Here is an 18,652-nt window from a genome sequence, read left to right on the forward strand (position 1 = left end):
CTCTAGTCGTTGTTAAATCCAGAAGCGTTTTAACAGCGGTTTCTTAGAGCGCGATCTGTTCTTTGCAGATGCATTGGCCGAAAAATTGCCCCTCGATTTCCGGTCAATTTTTGTGTTCTAACCGGCGTATTAATCGACGTGGAATATTACCTTCGCCATTCCTGTAATTTTAGACGACATTCAATCGGGGGTTAAGCGAGGGTTATTTGGCCTATATGGTCACGTAAATTCATACAGCATTTTGTCTCCGTTATGTCACAATGTAACTATTTACGTTGATTAGCCGAGTCTAGTAACTGAATTCGAAGGAATCTCGTGTACTCATAGACTGATTTTCTAAGCTTTTTACCATATCGCAAGGAAATACAAATGACAAATAAATTTCGTATTTTTAAAAAATTCGAATAATTCTAACTTTCCTCGGGCGATCAATTTTCTCGAGAAGTTTTCCAAGGTCATAAATATTCCTGAACATATTTGCATATTTCGAAACATTTGCCGGTTTTTTCTTGAGTCGATCGAAATAAATCACATGATATATTTTGACCAATCAGACGAGTAGTTCCCATGATGCACTGGTTTGTCTATGTTGTGATGCGCGCGCGTTTGGTTTTCTCACGTCCCCAAAACAACATGTCGTCCTCTGATCCTGTAATGACTTCTTCCAGTACCATCATTTCTTCCGAAAATAAATTAGCTGCCCTTTCTCAAACACAGCCGGAGAAGCCTTTCCATTACACGTAGGTGTATTTGTGATTTTCTTTGTTTTGCGAACGTTTTTACGTGTTGTCATAATTTTTTTCCTTTCGAATCGTCCAGGTACCTGAAGGAGTTTCGGGTCGAGCAATGTCCACTATTTCTACAGCACAAGTGTACAGCTCACAGACCCTTCACCTGTTTTCACTGGCACTTCATGAATCAAAGAAGGAGGAGACCGAAAAAGAAAAGGGATGGCACTTTCAATTATAGTCCTGATGTTTACTGCACTCAGTACGATGAAACGTCAGGGATTTGCCCGTCCGGAGATGAGTACGTACCAGGGATTTTTGCTTGCATCTGCCTCGTTTATTTACGGACTGGAGGCCTTATACTGTTTATTTTTGGTACGGGTGATGAATTGCTGACTCAAAGTCCTTTTCTCTTTCAGCTGTCCCTATTTACACCGCGTAGCTGGCGATGTGGAACGTCGATACCATCTTCGTTACTATAAAACTGCAACCTGTGTTCATGAGACCGATACTCGAGGATATTGTGTAAAAAATGGCCCACACTGCGCGTTCGCTCATGGACCACTCGATCTGAGACAACCAGTGTATGATATACGAGAATTACAAGCCATCGAGAAGGAGGAAACTGAAGTAGGTCAGGCAGGGATAGAGAATAACAAAGCAGTTCTAGAAGATCCCCGCTGGCAAGGTTTGTGTAGTACTGTACGTTGCTCTAAATGTACATAGTGCTATCTTCATTTAAACTTTCATGGTGATTTGGTCGCAACCGTAAAGTATACAGTCTTTATCATTTCGCGTTGTTATGCATTTAAAGGTAACAAATGACCGTAACCTTCGAGGCCCTATGATACGACCTCGAAACAGAGATAAGAATTCAATTGCGTTGGAGTTTACTATATTTTCGCCTTATATTCGCATTGAAAACAAAATCTTCGAACGTCTCACCGTTAGAACCTCATTTTCGTTGAAAAATATGGCGATTAATTCGTTTCCTTGATGTTAATAAACGCTAATGTGATGAGAGATTTCTCTTCCGTTTAACAAAGTTGTGGTTCTTACAGAGTTATTCATTATTTATGGATTCTTCTATTGTCTTTACGGTTAAAATCTGATCGCAGTTAATCTTTAATCTTTTCCACTTTGTTCGTGGATGAGGAATTTCCAGTGTAACATCGTTTACTGTCAAGTATTTGTGCTTTCCCCGGTTAATTGTATACCATTATTTGTGTCCTGTCGGAAGCTGGTGTTTTCCTTCTCTAAATAGTAGCTGTCCTTTGTGATGAAAATTGAGCTGTGTGCAAGGTAATTATTTATCAGTGTCTCAGTGAAATAGTGGTAAACAGTAAATTTATCTCAGCCTTTTGAACATATACAAAAGGCAACAAGCTGTTGATAGAATATTATCTGATATTTCTTAGATACCAACTATGTTTTATCAAGTTACAAGACTGAACCATGCAAAAAGCCACCAAGACTTTGCAGACAAGGCTATGCTTGCCCTCACTATCACAATAGCAGGGATAGGCGACGCAGTCCAAGGAAATTTAGATACAGGTATTGTACTAGTGTCCTCAAGGCCAGCTTATGCATGCATGCAATGCCAATGCAAAAACAAATGCTGGTTGTTGAAATTAAAAAATGCAAGCAAAGGAAAGTGAAAAATGTTTCAATTTTTCTCCTTTGCTGTGGAAAACACACATGCAAGGACAGATCTATGTTGTTCTATTAAATATCCATGCTCCCACCTTGAAGGGGTTTTAAGTTTTAATCTCTCTCTTCCTTCTAGACATACTTCTTGTGCTTCATATTTTCCTTAGAAAAATTTGCTGTAAATGAAATTTAAATACATGCAAATAGCCAAAATTGAAATTTTATAGGAAGAAATTTTTGCATTGTCATTAACCTGGAACACATTCGAAATAAATGCATGCAACTTGAGCGGTACATTGTTTGTTTTATTTTTCCTGATACTTGACCAAGTTTCTTTAAGTGTGATTTTCAGATTTAAAATTGGTCTTTTTTTTCATCACCAGTGCCAAATGTAACTTTTTTTCTGTTATTGAGAGGTAGTCATAAAAGCAAAAATTATAAATTTTTTAATTGCTCATTGGTTTGGTTTCCCCATTTCTCAAAGTTGTCTTAATCAACCATTAATGCCATGAATGTACTCTGTTCTGTCATTAAATCATACTAAATTGTTAGAAAACAAAAGTTCTGGCAAAACATGAAATTTAGTCAGTTTTTTCTCTCGACTCTTGAGTAAGTTTTAACAAAGAATTTGATACGAGATAGAATGGTGTGGATTGTGTCTGAGCAACACAACTTTCAAGAATTTGAACCCAGTCTTTTGAAGGCATGTAGGTGCTTGTTTTAAGCCACTTAAAGCATGCCTTTGAGAGAGACACATCTTGTCTTGTTTCCTGTTTCCTCTTAATGAGCACTTGTCATAATATTTTCCAAGAAAAATTGAGATACTTATAAATTATCTCAAAATGTGAGAGAAAGTACTATTCTTGTAATTCTGATTAAAGACGAGTGAAGCTTTGTAGTTTTTCAATTACAAAACATGCTGTATTTCAAGTTAATTTTCAGTTTGGATCATCACTTTGAATATTGCAACAACATTTATTATAAGTGCAAGCAAATTTACAACACAGAGCAGCCTTGCTGCTAAGCTTTAACCGATAAGGACATAAACATCTGTTTGCCAACCAATATAAAGTGATATAAAGTATGTATTTGACTTTCTAAGACTCAACTAATATTTTGCTGTCTTTGACTTGGTGTAATTATTTGTTCACTTGAAGACTGCTGACATAGAACTAGTCCACAGGTAGAAAACAAACTTTCAAAATGCTTCTGAAGTGGTTTGTTTTGTGCTAGGAGAGTGATATCATTAGGTTGAAAAGTGGGATAATTTTGCTCTTGATATTGCATGTAGTCTCTTTTTCAAATATTATGAATACAATGGTCTCTGTCTCTCAGTATTCATGTATTTTGAAGCAGCTATTATTTAGACCAGTATAATCATTAACAGACCAGTTTATTTCTTTCATTTGATTTGATTTCAAGATCAACTCCTTGTCCTCATGTGAAGCATGGTGATGAATGGGGAGAGCCAACAAATTGTGAGAGTGGAGATGGTTGCCCTTATTGTCACACAAGAACAGAACAACAATTTCACCCAGAGGTGTGTTGTAATATTATTGTTAATAAATCTTTGAAAGTTTCCTGGATTGACTCTAGTGAAGAGTGTTGAATGATGTAGTTAAGGTCTGCATTGATAGTCATTAAAGATGCAACTGATTTCAAGAATGAATGAAAGTTACTTTCAGTTGTTTGTGCTATTGTGGCTTGTAAATTGAAAAGATTGTCAGATGTTATGCCTGACAAGAATTTTTCTTGCTCAGGTAAGATGACGGTGTCTTTGAAGATTAGTGAGACTTGATGAAATTAGATATAATAAAAAAAATCAACAAGCGCTCTTGTCTCACTGAACTGATGACAGATTTTTTCACAAAATGAACATTACACTTTCCTGGCATGCATTATGTTCCCCTTGTCAGCGCAGAGGTGGCTAATTACATAATATATAAGAAAGTCATTTATTTTATGATATTTGTGACAGATTTACAAGTCAACAAAATGTAATGATATGCAACAGACAGGCTATTGTCCCAGAGGACCTTTCTGTGCATTTGCACATGTAGACCGTAAGTATTTGGACCTGACTTAGGCTTGACATGCGCTTTCTTTTCTTTTTTAATTCTCACAAAAATGACCAATGAGTCACTTTTAAATGTCGTCTACTTTAGTTTTCAACACCAGACATTTACTTTTATTTTAAATCATCATGAGATAATCATCTGATTTAAATAAACAGGTCACATGTTGAAACAGTTTGTAACAGCTTATTGGTTTGGCTCAATTGTCTATTGGCAGGCAATATTTAAGTTGAAATGTTCTCTCACAATGTACTTGAATTGTTTTCTCACAAGGTTATCTAGAAGTCTTTTTTTAAAATCACTATGTAATAATTTTGTCTTTTTTTTTTTGGTCTTGCATTTACAGCAAACAAGATTAAACAAACTTAATAAAAAAGGTTAAGTTTAAATGATTTGTTTGTCCACAGAGGATACTGTTACCACTAAAGAAGCAAATGGGGAGCAAAGTTTTAGTCAGGTACTAAATACTGATCATAAAATGCAAAAAAAGTTTTACAGTGTAGGGTCATCTTGTTTCCTCTTTATGGAATACAATTACTTGTAAACCATTGTTACCCCAATGGTTTACTCATAGTTGGAGAATACACATCAAGAGATATAGGATTAAGCCTTTGCACTTGATGGTTGTCAAAGTTTTATGTTCTTTATGGTAATGTTGTTACATACATTAGTTAAATTTATCAGTAAGTATCTGCAAATTGTCAAGGGAAATTTAAAAAGTGATTGAGTAACCTGTGATAGACTAGAGCCAAGGAAGCAGTGAGACTCCCATTTGCTTTGTGCTATGGAAATGTAGAAAAACTATGTTTTTTGCGGGCTATTTAGCACATCTGCAAACTTAGTGTACCTGATTTGCATAAGTTTGATGGCTACTGGTTAGAAAATAATGCTTTGGTAAGTAACAGTATCCTGTTCATGATTACTTCACAGTTTTATTCAATGCCTCCATCACCATTAAGTCCTGTTGATAATGGAGTTGGTTTTATAGCAAGTTTATCACAGACTATCAGCAAACCTACACGATCCATGTCAACATCATCAGGAGGGTCGTACTCTAGTGAACCATCCACTCCTTGTAGTTTATATCCTAAAGCTCCTGGTTCAGAACGTTCTGAGCGAAGTGGAAGTAGAGAAGATGAACATCAGGCTAGTAGAAAAACTGTAAATAATAATGTTTAGTGCCTTTTGCTAATTTCCGTTATAGGTGATGATTAAAATCCTCATGTAACCTTTTTTCTTTTTTATGTAACAATGTAATACTCTCTCCCTAGGCATTCATAAGAAAACAACTGTTATCAATCGAAAATGACCCTACTTTAGATGACATAGAGAAAGCCCGAAGGAAGCAGGTATGCACTTAAAGTTCTTTCTAGGTCAGTTTTGCTTTCAAATAGAATCAAAGCAAACTTTATGAACTTTGCCTTTTGTTTGTGAAATGTTGTGAACTGGGTGTATATTAATGATATAAACACATGCTAATATGAAATTTTTTTATGGTATGACCACTAATCATCATGTAGATAAGGGCATCCTTGTGTTATTGGAATAAACATGTGCACTGCAGATTACAACTTTTCTCTCTTTCAGAATGTAGTTAGCACAAGACAGTCCTTCTCTATGGCCAGTTCTGCCTCATCCAATTTGTCATCAGTATCAGCCAGTGCACCACCCTTCTACCCTGCTGCTGACACTGTGGAGTCTGTGGTGGAGAGTGCCCTTGATGACCTTAATCTAGATGACTTTGATGTTACTGAATTAGAGAAAGAGCTCAACAATGCTTCACCAGTGTCATCAACAATAGGAGATTCTCTGTCAGCACTTAACATAAATCCAATGTGCTCAGCACCTGTTACCATACCTGGGGCTGATACAGGCCCAGGCTCACCCCAACCATTCACTCAATCACCCACTTCACCATTAGGACAGTTTTCCTCATCTTATGGTTCCACCTCACAGTTAATATCAGGACAAAAGGTACTTACATTTAACAGTCTATAGCGAAAAAATTTAGCTAAGAAAAGCTGAAAAGAAAGTAAAGCCTCAAAATAGTTTAGAAAAAGGGCTATACTCCAGGTAACTTTTGCAGATGCTTTGGACCTGGTTTTAAGAGTTGTTTCCACTCTTTAAGAGGAGAAGGGTGCTTTTTTTCTGTTTAGCACAAAATGTTGTTTGTATCTGATACAATTTGAATTAATTATGTTTCTTTAACAAGGCTGTTTAGTCTCTCTGATAGTGTTTATGGGAATTCATTATGTAAGAGTGACAAAGTGATCATGGGAAAGTTAAAAAGTATTCCAACAGGACTCCAGTCATTCATATTACACTGTGACTGGGTAAAACTAGGATAGAAAATAATATTGAAATTTGCCTAGAAAACACATTCAGGTCACCATTGCTGTTGACATAAAGTCTTGTAAACTTATTTACTGTTACAATGGAATTTGAGTGACTTGGATTTATATGAGGCATGTTGTGGTAATATTTCATTTAACTTGGTACTCGTTGGGATGAAGTCTTCAAATATGCACAGCAGGTCCTAGATAAATGCAATTCTGTTGACGCTGTAATTTGATGTGTTATTTTTCTTTTGCACAGGGCTGTAATCCTTACCGTGCCAGTCCATTAGTAAGGGGTAGTAGTCTACATTCCTCTGTTTTGGATCCACTTACAGCTCAGCTCCACTCACCCAAATCAATAGGCTCTCCCCAGCTATCATCACCACTGGGTCTCAGTAACAGTTCAAGTGAAATTCAGCGACTTAGTGAAGATCTCATGGCTGCCAAAACCAAGCTGGCTTCATGGGAAGAGTCCTGGGCTCAAGCAAAGCAGGCTTGTGATGCCTGGAAGAAGGAGGCAGAAGAATCAGCAAAAAAGGCAAAGGAAGCCGAGCAAGGAAAAGTAGAAGCCATTATGAAAAAGGAAGAGGTAAATTAATTTGAACAGAAGTGTTATTTAGAATATCCATCAAGAATTTGTTGTTAGTATTAAGGAAAAAAGTCCATGATTTCCTAATTTGAAACTTAACTTTTAAATGTTAGTTAAACTTGCCCATCCCTCTTGGAATGTCTATGATGGGTAACTGGACATTTCGCACAAAAGACTTTTCACACAAGTCTTTTAGCACAAGTTTTGGACTGTTCACACAGTTCTTAGTGGTCATTTTGCACAATAATCATAAGTGAGAAACATCAATATAAAAGGTATACTGATTGATACTGATAAGACATTTTACCTTCACATGATCCAACGGCGAGAACATAGACATTTATTTACATAATAACTTCAACTAGATCAAAATGCTTGTGAACACAATCACTATTCTTTCTTGAAGAAAGGAAAGGTACAAATCTCTCTCCATGAAAATGTAAAGAACTCACTATTCAAACGACTACTTCTATAATGTTTTCTTTGTTGAATGAAAAACCTTTTAGTTTTGACAGTATCATCCACTGCAAAGTTAACATGCAAACATGACAACCCACGCTAAGGACACCATGTTGATTTCAAAAGTAATTGTCACCAGTCTTCCCTCCTTGTTTGATCGCCTTCAAATAGCATGTTTTATCAATCTGTAAGAGTTTCAAATAAAGCTATTGAAAACTTGCTCCTTATATCTCTGTTATATAATGAAAATTAGGCATACTGGTAATATGTACAGCAAAAACAGTTCAACATTAATAACTCGATATTCAGAGAGTGATTCAGATCAAATGTCGGCACATGCAAGTGTTGTGATTTGACAACTTGAATGTGTCAGTGTAGGTAGTAACTAGTGATCTTGTAGAAAGACAAGTTCGATCTGTAATGATTTCAAAGATCATAAAGTTTAATACATCTATCAAGTAGTAACCTTTCAAATTATTCTAATAACAATTACCTGAGCGATGGAGAGTTCAGTATTGATCGATAAGCGTCATAGCAACCATGATGTAAACAAATGATTTCACGAAAGTTTCAAGAATTCAAAATAATTCAAAGATTATATGCTAGCCGTTCAATAAGTAATCATACAAGCTTAAGATCAAAGCAAATAAAGAAATTTAGATGTACTATAGCTTAAATGAATGTAGGAAAGGGCTAAATTTCTACGAGTCTTGACCAAGTAGCGAGTTAAAATATGCATGATTCCTTGGCTAACATGGCCATGAACTTGAATTTTATATATTTACACAAATTTTGTAGATAGGTCTTTTCTCCTTTTAAATAAAAAGTGAAACAGTTTGCAGGTTTTTACTTTGACTTCAGAGGAGGGTGGATTGGTGACAATTACTTTTGAAATCAACATGGCGTCCTTAGTGTTGGGTCGTCATATTCGTTTGTTTGTAGTGGATGATGTACTGTCAAAACTGAAAGGTTTTTTGTTTAACAAAGGAAAAGTAAAGGAAGTAATCGTTTTGAATAGGGAGTTCTTTACATTTTCATAGAGAGAAAGATTTGTTCCTTTCTTCAAGTAAGAATAGTGATCATGTTCACAAGCATTTCAATCTAGTTGAAGTTATTACATAAATGTCTACGTTCTTGCCATTGGATCTTATTGAAAGTGATATGTGAAGGTGAAATGTCTTATCAGTATCAATTAGTATACCTTTTATATTGATGTTTCTCACTTAAAATTATTGTGCAAAATGACCACTAAGAATTGTGCAAACAGTCCAAAACTTGTGCTAAAAGACTTGTGCAAAAAGTCTTTTTTGCAAAATGTCCTGTATTCCTATGATGTCATCTGGGGTGCTACTTAGTATATACTGCAACCACTCAATAATCCGCCCTAGTGTGCTTGATATATCAATTTTTGGCCTGAACTCCAAATAATTTCATAATTTAGAGTGTGAGATCAAATTTTTGAAAAAAGTTTTGACAATTTTTTTTTTTGGGGGGGGGAGGGGGGCCCAATAATTTTTACACCACGATAATATGATTTTAAAAATCTGATAAAAGAAACTATTATTTTTTTACTTTAATAAGAATAGTAACAAGCTGATAGTTACATTTTAATTGTATGTTGATTTTCCTTTTTCTTAGATTGAATCTCAAGTGGTAAGCTTGAGAAAAGAAATGGAAGAAATTAAAGGTGGCCCCCATCTTCACACTCTCAACACAGTGGATGATGTAGGGGAGTTACCTCTGTTAGAAATGAGACAGATTCATCGACAGCTCAGTTCAGATTTAGAAAAATTAAATCAGGTGGGTAGTGATATCAATAATGTTTATGTTGTGACCATATTACATTTAGTCAGTATGATTTGTAGTTTAATTCCTAATCATTGTTTAAGACAACAGGAAAAAATGGGTGAAATTCAAGTGTGAGTTATTTAATGTCAAATGAACATTCCCATTGTCTGCATATTAACTGAAAGAGAAAATTTAAAGGAGTACTTGAGTTGATCTGTCAGCATGTGTTTACACTTTTAGAAGTCAAACTCAAATCTCAATGCCTTTACCTGTGATAACTCCATGAAATTGCTTTAAATGAACTACGGGCATGTACTCTCAGTGGAAAGTTGGAGCAGAATTTTTAACAGAGCTTGTTTATTTCCCTTTGCAGGTGATGTATAGAAAAGTAGCTTTAATTTGTAGTCTTTGTGAGGAACAACAGAGATGCATAATGACAGCACCGTGTTCGCATTGTACAATGTGTGAGGCATGTGCTTCACAAAGATTGGAATGCCCAGTGTGTCTTGTTCGAATCACACAAAAAACTTTGATAAATATACCCATTTGAGGACGTAATATATTGCAGTTAGGCAGTGTTTAGCCTGTTTTCAATTATTCCCTTTTAGGACTTGATATGATGTTTAGAAATCTATGAATTTAGCTTTTAAGGTATAATTATTAATGCATATATTATTCAAAGAATATTTCTTAGGGATTATGAATGCTTGTTTCATTTCAAATTATTATTATTATTATTATTAATAATATTATTTCCTTTTCGGTAATGAATTTATTTTGAACTTGGAGGTCCAAACATTTCGTGCTGGGTGTACATTTAGTGTATTTATCAGCACTTCTTATTCTAAGAATTGCAGAGTAAATGTCAAAAGATATGTTGTCCATTACAAGACAGTCTGAGAGAGAGGAATTAAAAACAGCTGTCATTTCAAAACTTGATAGTAGTTTTGGGAATCAAGCCTTCTGAAAAATTTCTTCTTACTCCACCTTCTCCCTCAGTTTCTTTGTTGAATTACCAAAGCAATTTTGAGTTGAGTATGGAAAACTATCCAGGATTTAACCCTTTACATCAGTATAAATTTTCTCCATACTGTTCTCTAGGTATTTCCTATGGTGCTGACAAAGAGGATTTGTTTAACAATCAAGGGCCTCTATAGTTGGCAATCATTTTCTTATATTCTCGTGATCTCGATGTTTAATTTGGCAGTGATACTGACAGGAGAAAATAGTTACTAATCACTCTTAGGGGTTAAAGGGTTAAACGTTGGTATTGCTTCACTTTTGCATCAGGATGGCCTTTAAAAAAGTTTGCCATCCTCTCAATCGAGATGTAGAAAGGAAAGTAAACAGCACGTGTCCATTTACGTTTTTCTTTACTGAAACACTGCCTGTTTTTTTTTTTTTTGCTTTTTGTTCAAATGGGCTCCTAATATTTTTCTTTGCACTGATTGGTGGTTCAGGTAACTTAGGTTTTGGTTTCACAAAACTTAAGCAAATTAAACGCTTTGGGCCATCTAACTGTTCTGGAAAAATTAAATCAAAACGTTTTGTTCCTTATACCTGCACATGGGAGGTATGCTTCTTATCAGTCTTAGATTCAGGGGAATCCCTTTTCTCAGACCAACCTAAAGCCATAAGAATGTAATTGTTATAGCAGTGTGATTTATATAATAATTTTGAAACACTAGCAATGACGTAACTAAACAAAAAATTAACTCGAGGTGCCCTAAGCAAGTGATGAAAAAAATGTTACTTTACAAGAGTAGCTCCACACATCCCCGTCCCCAGCCCCTCTCAGAAAGTCTTCATGTTACCTTTTCCTTAAAAAAATTGAATTTTGTCCTTGTTTTTCAAAAGTAATTTTCTTCCCTTCCCACTGTTTCCTGACATTTTGCCTCGTATTCCCTTATAGGGAAAAGTGTGCTAGGTTTCTTTTGATGGTTGGTTGGTTCTTCTCAGATGTATACGACTATAGTGTTAAGCCATGATCTTTTAACTAAATATTCAGGAAAAACTGCGTACGTGAAAAAGACATTTCAATATGAACTAGGAATTACTGATGGGATGTCACATAATTCTTGCTGGCGTCACTCAAATCTTCAAGCGGCGACAACTGCAGACAACAATAAGACTTTACATAACTGATCTACTTGAACCCAAACTATCGATAGATGGCTACAGGAAGAGTTAATCAGTTCTTCGTTCGCCGCTTACTGGCGTAAATTGTTGAGTTTGTAACTTGGTTTCCTTTTTTTTTCTGCCCGTCATTGTTAATGTCTTCTTTTTCTGCGCTGAAAAATACACAAACATGTAAAGCGCCCTTAACATAGCCTGCCAGCAAGCCCTCCAAGGGGTGGGCTCGCTCGCAGGGCTCCTTATTATCAATGTTTGTCGGAGTTGGGGAAGGGATCAGGTCTCTCTTTCGTTTCTAACTTGTAAACATGGAACACGACGAGATGTGTTGCTTTCTTCCTGACCTCAGTTCTGTCCTGTTTGAAAATTATCCATTTATTAGTCAAACACGCAAGATGACGTTGTGGATTTGACCAGAGATTTTGTAGCTAAGATATTTTAGTCCTACATGCCGACGTAGACTGAAACCAAGTTTACATATTCAAGATGGCGGATCCCCTCGTCTCCTTGACAGCTGAAAAATTGGTTGATCTCTCAAACGACAGGGAATATCTTAGCGAATGGCCTCCAGCAAATGATATTAGAGAAGAATCTGAACAATTAATTCAGGTAAAAAGACAGAGATTGGATCGTGCAGAGGACAGAAGACAACCCAGTGTGCAAGATAATTATGAGGGAGAAAGAGTTTTATGGGCTCGGCCCGCTCTGGCAAAGTGGTGGAGAGAAAGACAAAAGGAGCCTGGATTAAAAGATTTTACAAGCATTCCAAAATCGGTTAACCCTAATACAGTTCTGAAATATGTTGCTGGGTAGGTTTTGTTAAAACGATAATGAGGCCAGTTATGGGAGTCTGAGGTGAGAACGAGGTGATTTGGATGGGGGGGGGGGGGGGGAGGTTTCCTCTGATGGAGTGTGGGTATGGACTTTGTCCAAAAAGGGTAACATTTCCAATGTTCAATTTTACCAATGGGTATGGAGAGTGGCATTTAAAATACAATAACATTAGACATACTGGTTTTAGTTTACTTGCTTTAATTAAAGATTGACATAAAAATACAAACACTTACCACATGAGGATCTACCAATCAAAACTGAGAAGTCAAATGGAAATTTTCATGCTGCTTATTTCCTGAGTAGAATTGTGGTTACTATTTGGTATTTGAAAGGATTCTACTACTGTTTTACAAAAAGAGAGATTTGAAATCAAAGAGCTGTAACATTTCTTATAAGCTTTCTTTTACAAAACTTGCCCTACTCCAAGATTTCCACATCGTTCATTTATATTTTTTGTTCTACAGACCTCTTTCAAAATTGGGCAGCGGTAATTTTATTCCTTTTTTTAACCATGAAAGTAGCCCTCCAAATCTACAATTTCTCCTTGTCAGCTCCTTGCTAAATGTAGAGAACAGTTCAGTTTATCAAAATTGACAATGTCAACCTGGATAAACTGAAAATTTTCCTTTAACCCTTTACACCCTAACATCAGAATGCTTATTCTCCATACTGTTCTCTACATTTTGCAAGGAGCTGACAAGGAGAAATTGTTTAACAATCAAGAGCTTCTTTAGATGGCAATCATTTCTCCTTTTCTCCTAATGGTAATGTGCAATTCAAGGGTGATCCTGTGAGGAGAAATTAGAAGCCAGTCACTCTCAGGAGTCAAAGGATTAAAGTGAGGCCAGCAAGGCTAAAATATATGCATACAAAATACATCTGCCATCATGTAGTGGACTTTGTTTTTTCTTTTCAAACAGCCTCCCCACAGGAAAAGCATACTTAAAGGAGCAAATCAACCAGCTGAAAAAGGAGATAATATTACATCCTGCAAGTGCTACACATCATGCTGCACTAGCATCCTACTATGACTTGCTTAAAGACACTTGTTCAGCTCTGAGTAGTCTTGAAGTTGCCACAAAGCTTGATCCACTGGATAAGAATATAGCATGGCTGTATTTGAAAGTACAACGAAGTAAAGAGCTGGAGGATAAAAAAAGAAGTCTTCAGGAACATTTTTTACCACATCCTTCTCCTGATCATAAGATGCCTGAGTCAGTAGAGGTGAGTTGAGATGCCTTGACAGGGAAAAAAATGAAGAGCCTTGTGACCTGAATTTGGTCGGCAAAGTTGTTCAGATCACAACCATACCAAAATTGTAGTCACTGACTGTTTCTTAGGGTCTGGAGACTACACCACATTAAAACCCTATTTTGTGGCCCCCAATTAGTAGGCTGCCTTCCAGGCAGATATTGAGGAAGATGATGGAAATGAAAATGACTGAGTGACATTATCTTGCTGGTATACTTACATTGAGAATTTTATGATCACTGAATACATGATGCTTAAATGGTAAGCTGAAATGTAAAGTTATTTTGAGTCGTTCTAGCATAATTATATTGTCTAGGGAGGACAGATGCTAAGGAGATGTCAATACTAACAACATTTTGCTTTTTTATCACATCAGACACATATATTCTATGTTGTCTTGGGTCTGCACAGTAAAAGATCACAGAAGATGTCAATTTGTAATAAGTACATCAGTGACACACTTGAGCCACATTTTTTGTTCTTACCACATTTTGACATCATCTATGATCTATTGCTGTACAGACAAATGCACAGGTAGCAACATGGAATCTATTTTATGATACTACAATGAAATATCTTTCTGCCAGAGAGTTAAAAAGCCATGTCATTTAGCAGTTAACCCTTCAACTCCGAGATCAAATTTGTAATTCTCCTTATTGTCAACCATACAATTCTTATGTTTGTTCAAAGAATTTAGTATTGGATCAACTAATTATCCCCAAATTGATATTTTTCTTTATTTTCATCACTTGTCTGGTTGATATTTTATTGATATTGTAAAGAGAAATTCTGTCTTGTTCACTCATAGGAGTTAAAGGGTAAAGGTCCTTAATTAGGTTATGTAAGCAGATCTTCCTCAAGGATAAAAAACAGATATGTGATATCCAGCAGGGTGTGGTTTTGGGGGTGTTCAGTGGTATACAGAGTGTGATATATTACTGTCAAGGGTATCTTTCAGAACCATAAGCCTTGCACAGAGTGTAAATTTGGTGATTTGCTTGTCTAGTGCTGGCAGTTCTTATTGTATCCACCTCTAAAATCATGTCCAAATAAGCTAGTCATGGTTCCTTCAAAAATATATTTTTAACTGTAAATTGGGCCTTAGTGACCTTGATTGAGAGCTAGATTCTGCTTCCATGCAGTTCTTTATTCCCTTATACCAGAGGGAGGAATAGATTTTCGTCAAATATAGCATAGGGCATAATTCCAGGTACCCCTTCTTCCCTTGAACTCATTTATTTTTTATCTTTTCAGGTAGAGAGGCGTCACTGCAATACTCTGGGAGCAAAACAGTTTTTGTTTGAGTATTGTATGACTGGTACCCCTGTTATTATCACAGGACTGGTGGTTACCATGACTACTGCCCCTTGGGACTTTAAGCATATAAAAGAGGTGAATGTTATTTTCAACACTGTTTTTCATGTGATGCAATTAGAGGGACTAAAACAATTCCCCATCATTTTACTATTAGCAATAAGAAATTCATACTTGAAATTTACATCTATCCAAAGGCAATTTTCAAAGTGTTATGTTTATCTTTGAAATCTCAGAATGCAGTAAGCTCTAAGTTTTTATTAATACTTTTTGTTGACAGAGATGAAAATGTGTTTAAAATTGTTCCAGGAATAAATGCATCTCTTTTAAAATCAGTTTCCCTTTAGTATTTGTAAAAAATTCAGTTGGAGGGCAGAAAGACAACTACCTCTGGTGAAAGCTTCTGAGGGTAACTGGGGGCATATTTTTCTAGAAATTGTGGACACTCCACAGCCACTGAGATTTAAATGCCTTCCTGCCTCTCATAATTGTTTAGCAGGGGCATATTGAAAGAGAACTTCAACTGTAAGTGCTGTTTTATTTAAGATGCTACAATGATTCCTGTATTAGTAAAATCTATGACTTTCTATGGCTTGGTCTCTATGCTATGTATTTATTTTTGTAACATTTCTTTGGCAAAATTACTTCTCTTAAATTGTAGTGACAATTAAATGCAATAACTACTTACAGGAACTTTACCTAGTGTTAGCATTTCTTTTCATTTTCGAGCGGAGAAGGTATCCGTCAGAGGTTGCTGTTATGATCCAAAACCGCTCCCTCTTCTCGTTTCCAAGAAATATCAATTAATTTGGGTACAGTGTGTCACGCCATGTCTTTTTTATAACGCACTTAAAAATTCATCCCTACAATTTTTTTAATTACAGCTTACTTAGAGTTTTTTCTTTTCCACTGAAACACCTCGTCCCCATCTCCATTGAGCCACCCACTCTCCAATGTGGTAAATGAATATGAAGACTCCAACAGAAAACGCGAAAAATGCAGCAATAGAGAGCGCATCTAACTTCTCTAAAAATGGATACACCCAAATATCTGCTGCAAATGCTATCCACAGAACCCAGAGAATGTAACAAGCTGCAAATCCTACGACAGAAACCATAGCTTTCTTCTTAGTCGGGTATTCGTGGCGAATAAAACATAGTTCCAAGATTGTCACTAAAGGGAATGTATGCATGTAATGATTATGCAACGCGGGAATTTGTTTCGCTTCTTCTGGTGTTTGACAAGAGTTTGGATCGGCAGCGTAAAGACCCCAAAATAACAAGCTCACTGTCGTTCCGACCGGGAACACAAAGCAAGCAAACATGTGGTCGCAAACGGACGCGAAGATGTGGCTCTTTCGCTTCTTAATGATCTCGTGAAATTCTGTGACAGCGGCAATGTTGAAGTACCCAAAGTGTAACAGCATGTTGATAAAAGTTAAGAATTTGAATCTTCCTCCGTAGGTTTGGTGAACTGGAAGGTGAATTTCTGTCATATAGTACGTTACTCCAATCAAATGCACCATAAAACACAAATAGTGAAACAGGAAAGGGCCCCAAACACCTGCCATTTTGAATCAACTCCACGATGCGTTTGTTTTCCCGGAAGATGAAACTTTGGACTGATATTATTACACGCGTTGTATAAATGTCACGAACATGTCGGGGTCATGTGACAGACTTTTCAAACGTGTTTGAACAAAACAAAGGAAAACAATTATGGTCGAATTTTCTTAGCACATCAAGCGTTCTTCAGAGATCAAAAATTATTTCTTGACGCATCAGGATGGAAATGATAATTTTTTCTTCTTCACCGTTTCACTCCTTAATATTTCCGATAACTCAACCTCTCCGATATATTTCTCTGCAGACACCACGAAACTGTGATATGTCTTAAGTTCTCGCCACCTAACGGCTGGAAACATGATAAATAAAACATTTATTGTTAGAAAGTAGTGTCAACTTTTAAAGAACGCGTTCCGTGATGTTTTTGTTTGTTTGTTTGTTCACTCTTTGTAGAAAACAGTTCATGCTCTTGAAAGAATTTTGATTAAAAAATAAAATAAAATAAATATTGGCATGAGTGCTACTTGTCAGATTTGAAAGTTTTGATTGTAAGTGGAGAGAGGAACTAAGCTTTCTTAGAACACGAAAAGAAAAGAAATAAAAGTGTTAGACAAACAGCGACTTTTGAGCGTCTCTTACGCAGCACGTGCTTGTCACACGGCGAAAAAGAAACCTAAAAAATATTCAGTTGCTATGTGGGCTTGTCGGTGATAGCCCCCATCATTGTCTCATGCCCACAGAAGGGATGTTTTTTACCTTTTGTCATCTATTTATTTAGAGAAAGCTCTCTAGACTCATCTTTCATGCTCGCTATTGCAGGCAATTGGTAACAAGACAGCAACATTCAAAAGAATGGTGAAAGAATCCACAGAATGGGCAAAGCTTGAACCAGCTGGTAACATGAAAGTATCTGAGTTTATCGACTCCCTGCAAACATTAAAGGAACCACTTTACTTGTTTGATTGGAGCATACCAACACACGCTCCTGACTTAGCAGAAGAACTAAAGATTCCCAAGTATTTTGCAGGAGATTTCTTGCAGAGAACTACCCCAGGATCATTATACCGGGATAGTTGGCCAAGTCTTTTTATTGCACCTAAAGGATTGCACAGTGACCTTCATGTTGACGCATTTGGTTCAAATTTCTGGATGGCACTATTCCAGGGCAGAAAAAGGTAAAGGTATACTTACTCAAAATTGCTTATAATTGAGATAGTTGCAAGTGATATCATGTGATAGGCTGGGAGGAGGCCTTCATTATCATTATGCTGCCACATAAGTGTTTCTTTGCCGAGGGTTTAAGTTTGGGTCAAGTCTGCAAGAGATCTGCAAGAAGGCTGTTTTTATTTTTTTCAGCAATTGGTTTTATAATGACCAATAATCTCTTTTCACTATAGGTGGACATTCTTCCAGAGAGAAGACATTCCATTACTTTATCCACACTACCAGGATTCACTTGACCTTGCATTTGATGTAGACCTGAGTTGTCCTGATCTTGATAAATTTCCCCTGTTGATGTCAGCAGTGCCTCGTCAATGCATTTTAGAACCTGGTGAGCTGTTGTTTGTTCCTTATGGCTGCCCACACAGAGTGGAAAACTTGGAAGATTCTTTAGCAGTTTCATCAAATTTTGTTGACTTGTCAAACCTTCATGTTGTTCTTGAGGAACTGAGAGGAAATGCATTGATAGATCCCAGATCGCAAGATTTGTTAATACAAATGACAAGGGATAATTTTCCAGTGAAAATGTTTAGTCAACAGAGTGACCTTTCCTGGAAAGATTTCAAGATATGGCCTAGAGTTAATTATAAAGACTTTGATATTGATATGGATGATTTGCAAAATTACACTGATAAATAACCAGCATGTACTGGTAATTATTAAATTACATGCTTTCAGACAAATCATCTGTTAAGTGCTTGACTTCATT

General features: G+C 36.3%; 3 protein-coding genes and 1 pseudogene across 4 annotated transcripts in view; 2 read left to right on the forward strand and 2 right to left on the reverse strand.

Moving 5' to 3' along the window:
- The first annotated feature begins 613 nt into the window (after nucleotides 1-613).
- LOC113671741 (putative E3 ubiquitin-protein ligase UNKL) lies at nucleotides 614-10,559 on the forward strand. The gene is made up of 13 exons (XM_027187994.2): nucleotides 614-740; nucleotides 820-1,029; nucleotides 1,148-1,416; nucleotides 2,147-2,282; nucleotides 3,801-3,918; nucleotides 4,357-4,441; nucleotides 4,861-4,910; nucleotides 5,384-5,599; nucleotides 5,725-5,802; nucleotides 6,041-6,427; nucleotides 7,049-7,378; nucleotides 9,476-9,637; nucleotides 9,999-10,559. Exons 1-13 carry the CDS (start codon nucleotides 634-636, stop codon nucleotides 10,173-10,175), a joined length of 2,325 nt encoding a protein of 774 aa, XP_027043795.2. The 5' UTR covers nucleotides 614-633; the 3' UTR covers nucleotides 10,176-10,559.
- Nucleotides 10,334-18,652, forward strand: part of LOC113671745 (uncharacterized) — an 8,462-nt gene continuing 143 nt past the window's right edge. Inside the window, exons 1-5 of the mRNA XM_027187997.2 lie at nucleotides 10,334-12,567; nucleotides 13,513-13,816; nucleotides 15,098-15,235; nucleotides 17,542-17,897; nucleotides 18,120-18,652. The exon at nucleotides 18,120-18,652 is cut by the window's right edge and continues 143 nt beyond it. Of these exons, the coding sequence (XP_027043798.2) occupies nucleotides 12,245-12,567; nucleotides 13,513-13,816; nucleotides 15,098-15,235; nucleotides 17,542-17,897; nucleotides 18,120-18,582 (1,584 nt within the window). The 5' untranslated portion in view covers nucleotides 10,334-12,244 and the 3' untranslated portion in view covers nucleotides 18,583-18,652. The remainder of the gene's footprint in view (nucleotides 12,568-13,512; nucleotides 13,817-15,097; nucleotides 15,236-17,541; nucleotides 17,898-18,119) is intronic.
- Nucleotides 16,040-16,844, reverse strand: LOC113671742 (androgen-induced gene 1 protein). The gene has a single exon (XM_027187995.2). It carries the CDS (start codon nucleotides 16,725-16,727, stop codon nucleotides 16,047-16,049), a length of 681 nt encoding a protein of 226 aa, XP_027043796.2. The 5' UTR covers nucleotides 16,728-16,844; the 3' UTR covers nucleotides 16,040-16,046.
- LOC113671743 (ADP-ribosylation factor 3 pseudogene) overlaps nucleotides 18,651-18,652 on the reverse strand; it is a 1,546-nt pseudogene continuing 1,544 nt past the window's right edge. Inside the window, exon 1 of the transcript XR_016180262.1 lies at nucleotides 18,651-18,652. This exon is cut by the window's right edge and continues 1,544 nt beyond it. The product of XR_016180262.1 is annotated as an ADP-ribosylation factor 3 pseudogene (transcript).

Source organism: Pocillopora damicornis, chromosome 10 (assembly GCF_964200805.1).
Source record: "Pocillopora damicornis chromosome 10, jaPocDami1.2, whole genome shotgun sequence".
NCBI lineage: Eukaryota > Metazoa > Cnidaria > Anthozoa > Scleractinia > Pocilloporidae > Pocillopora > Pocillopora damicornis.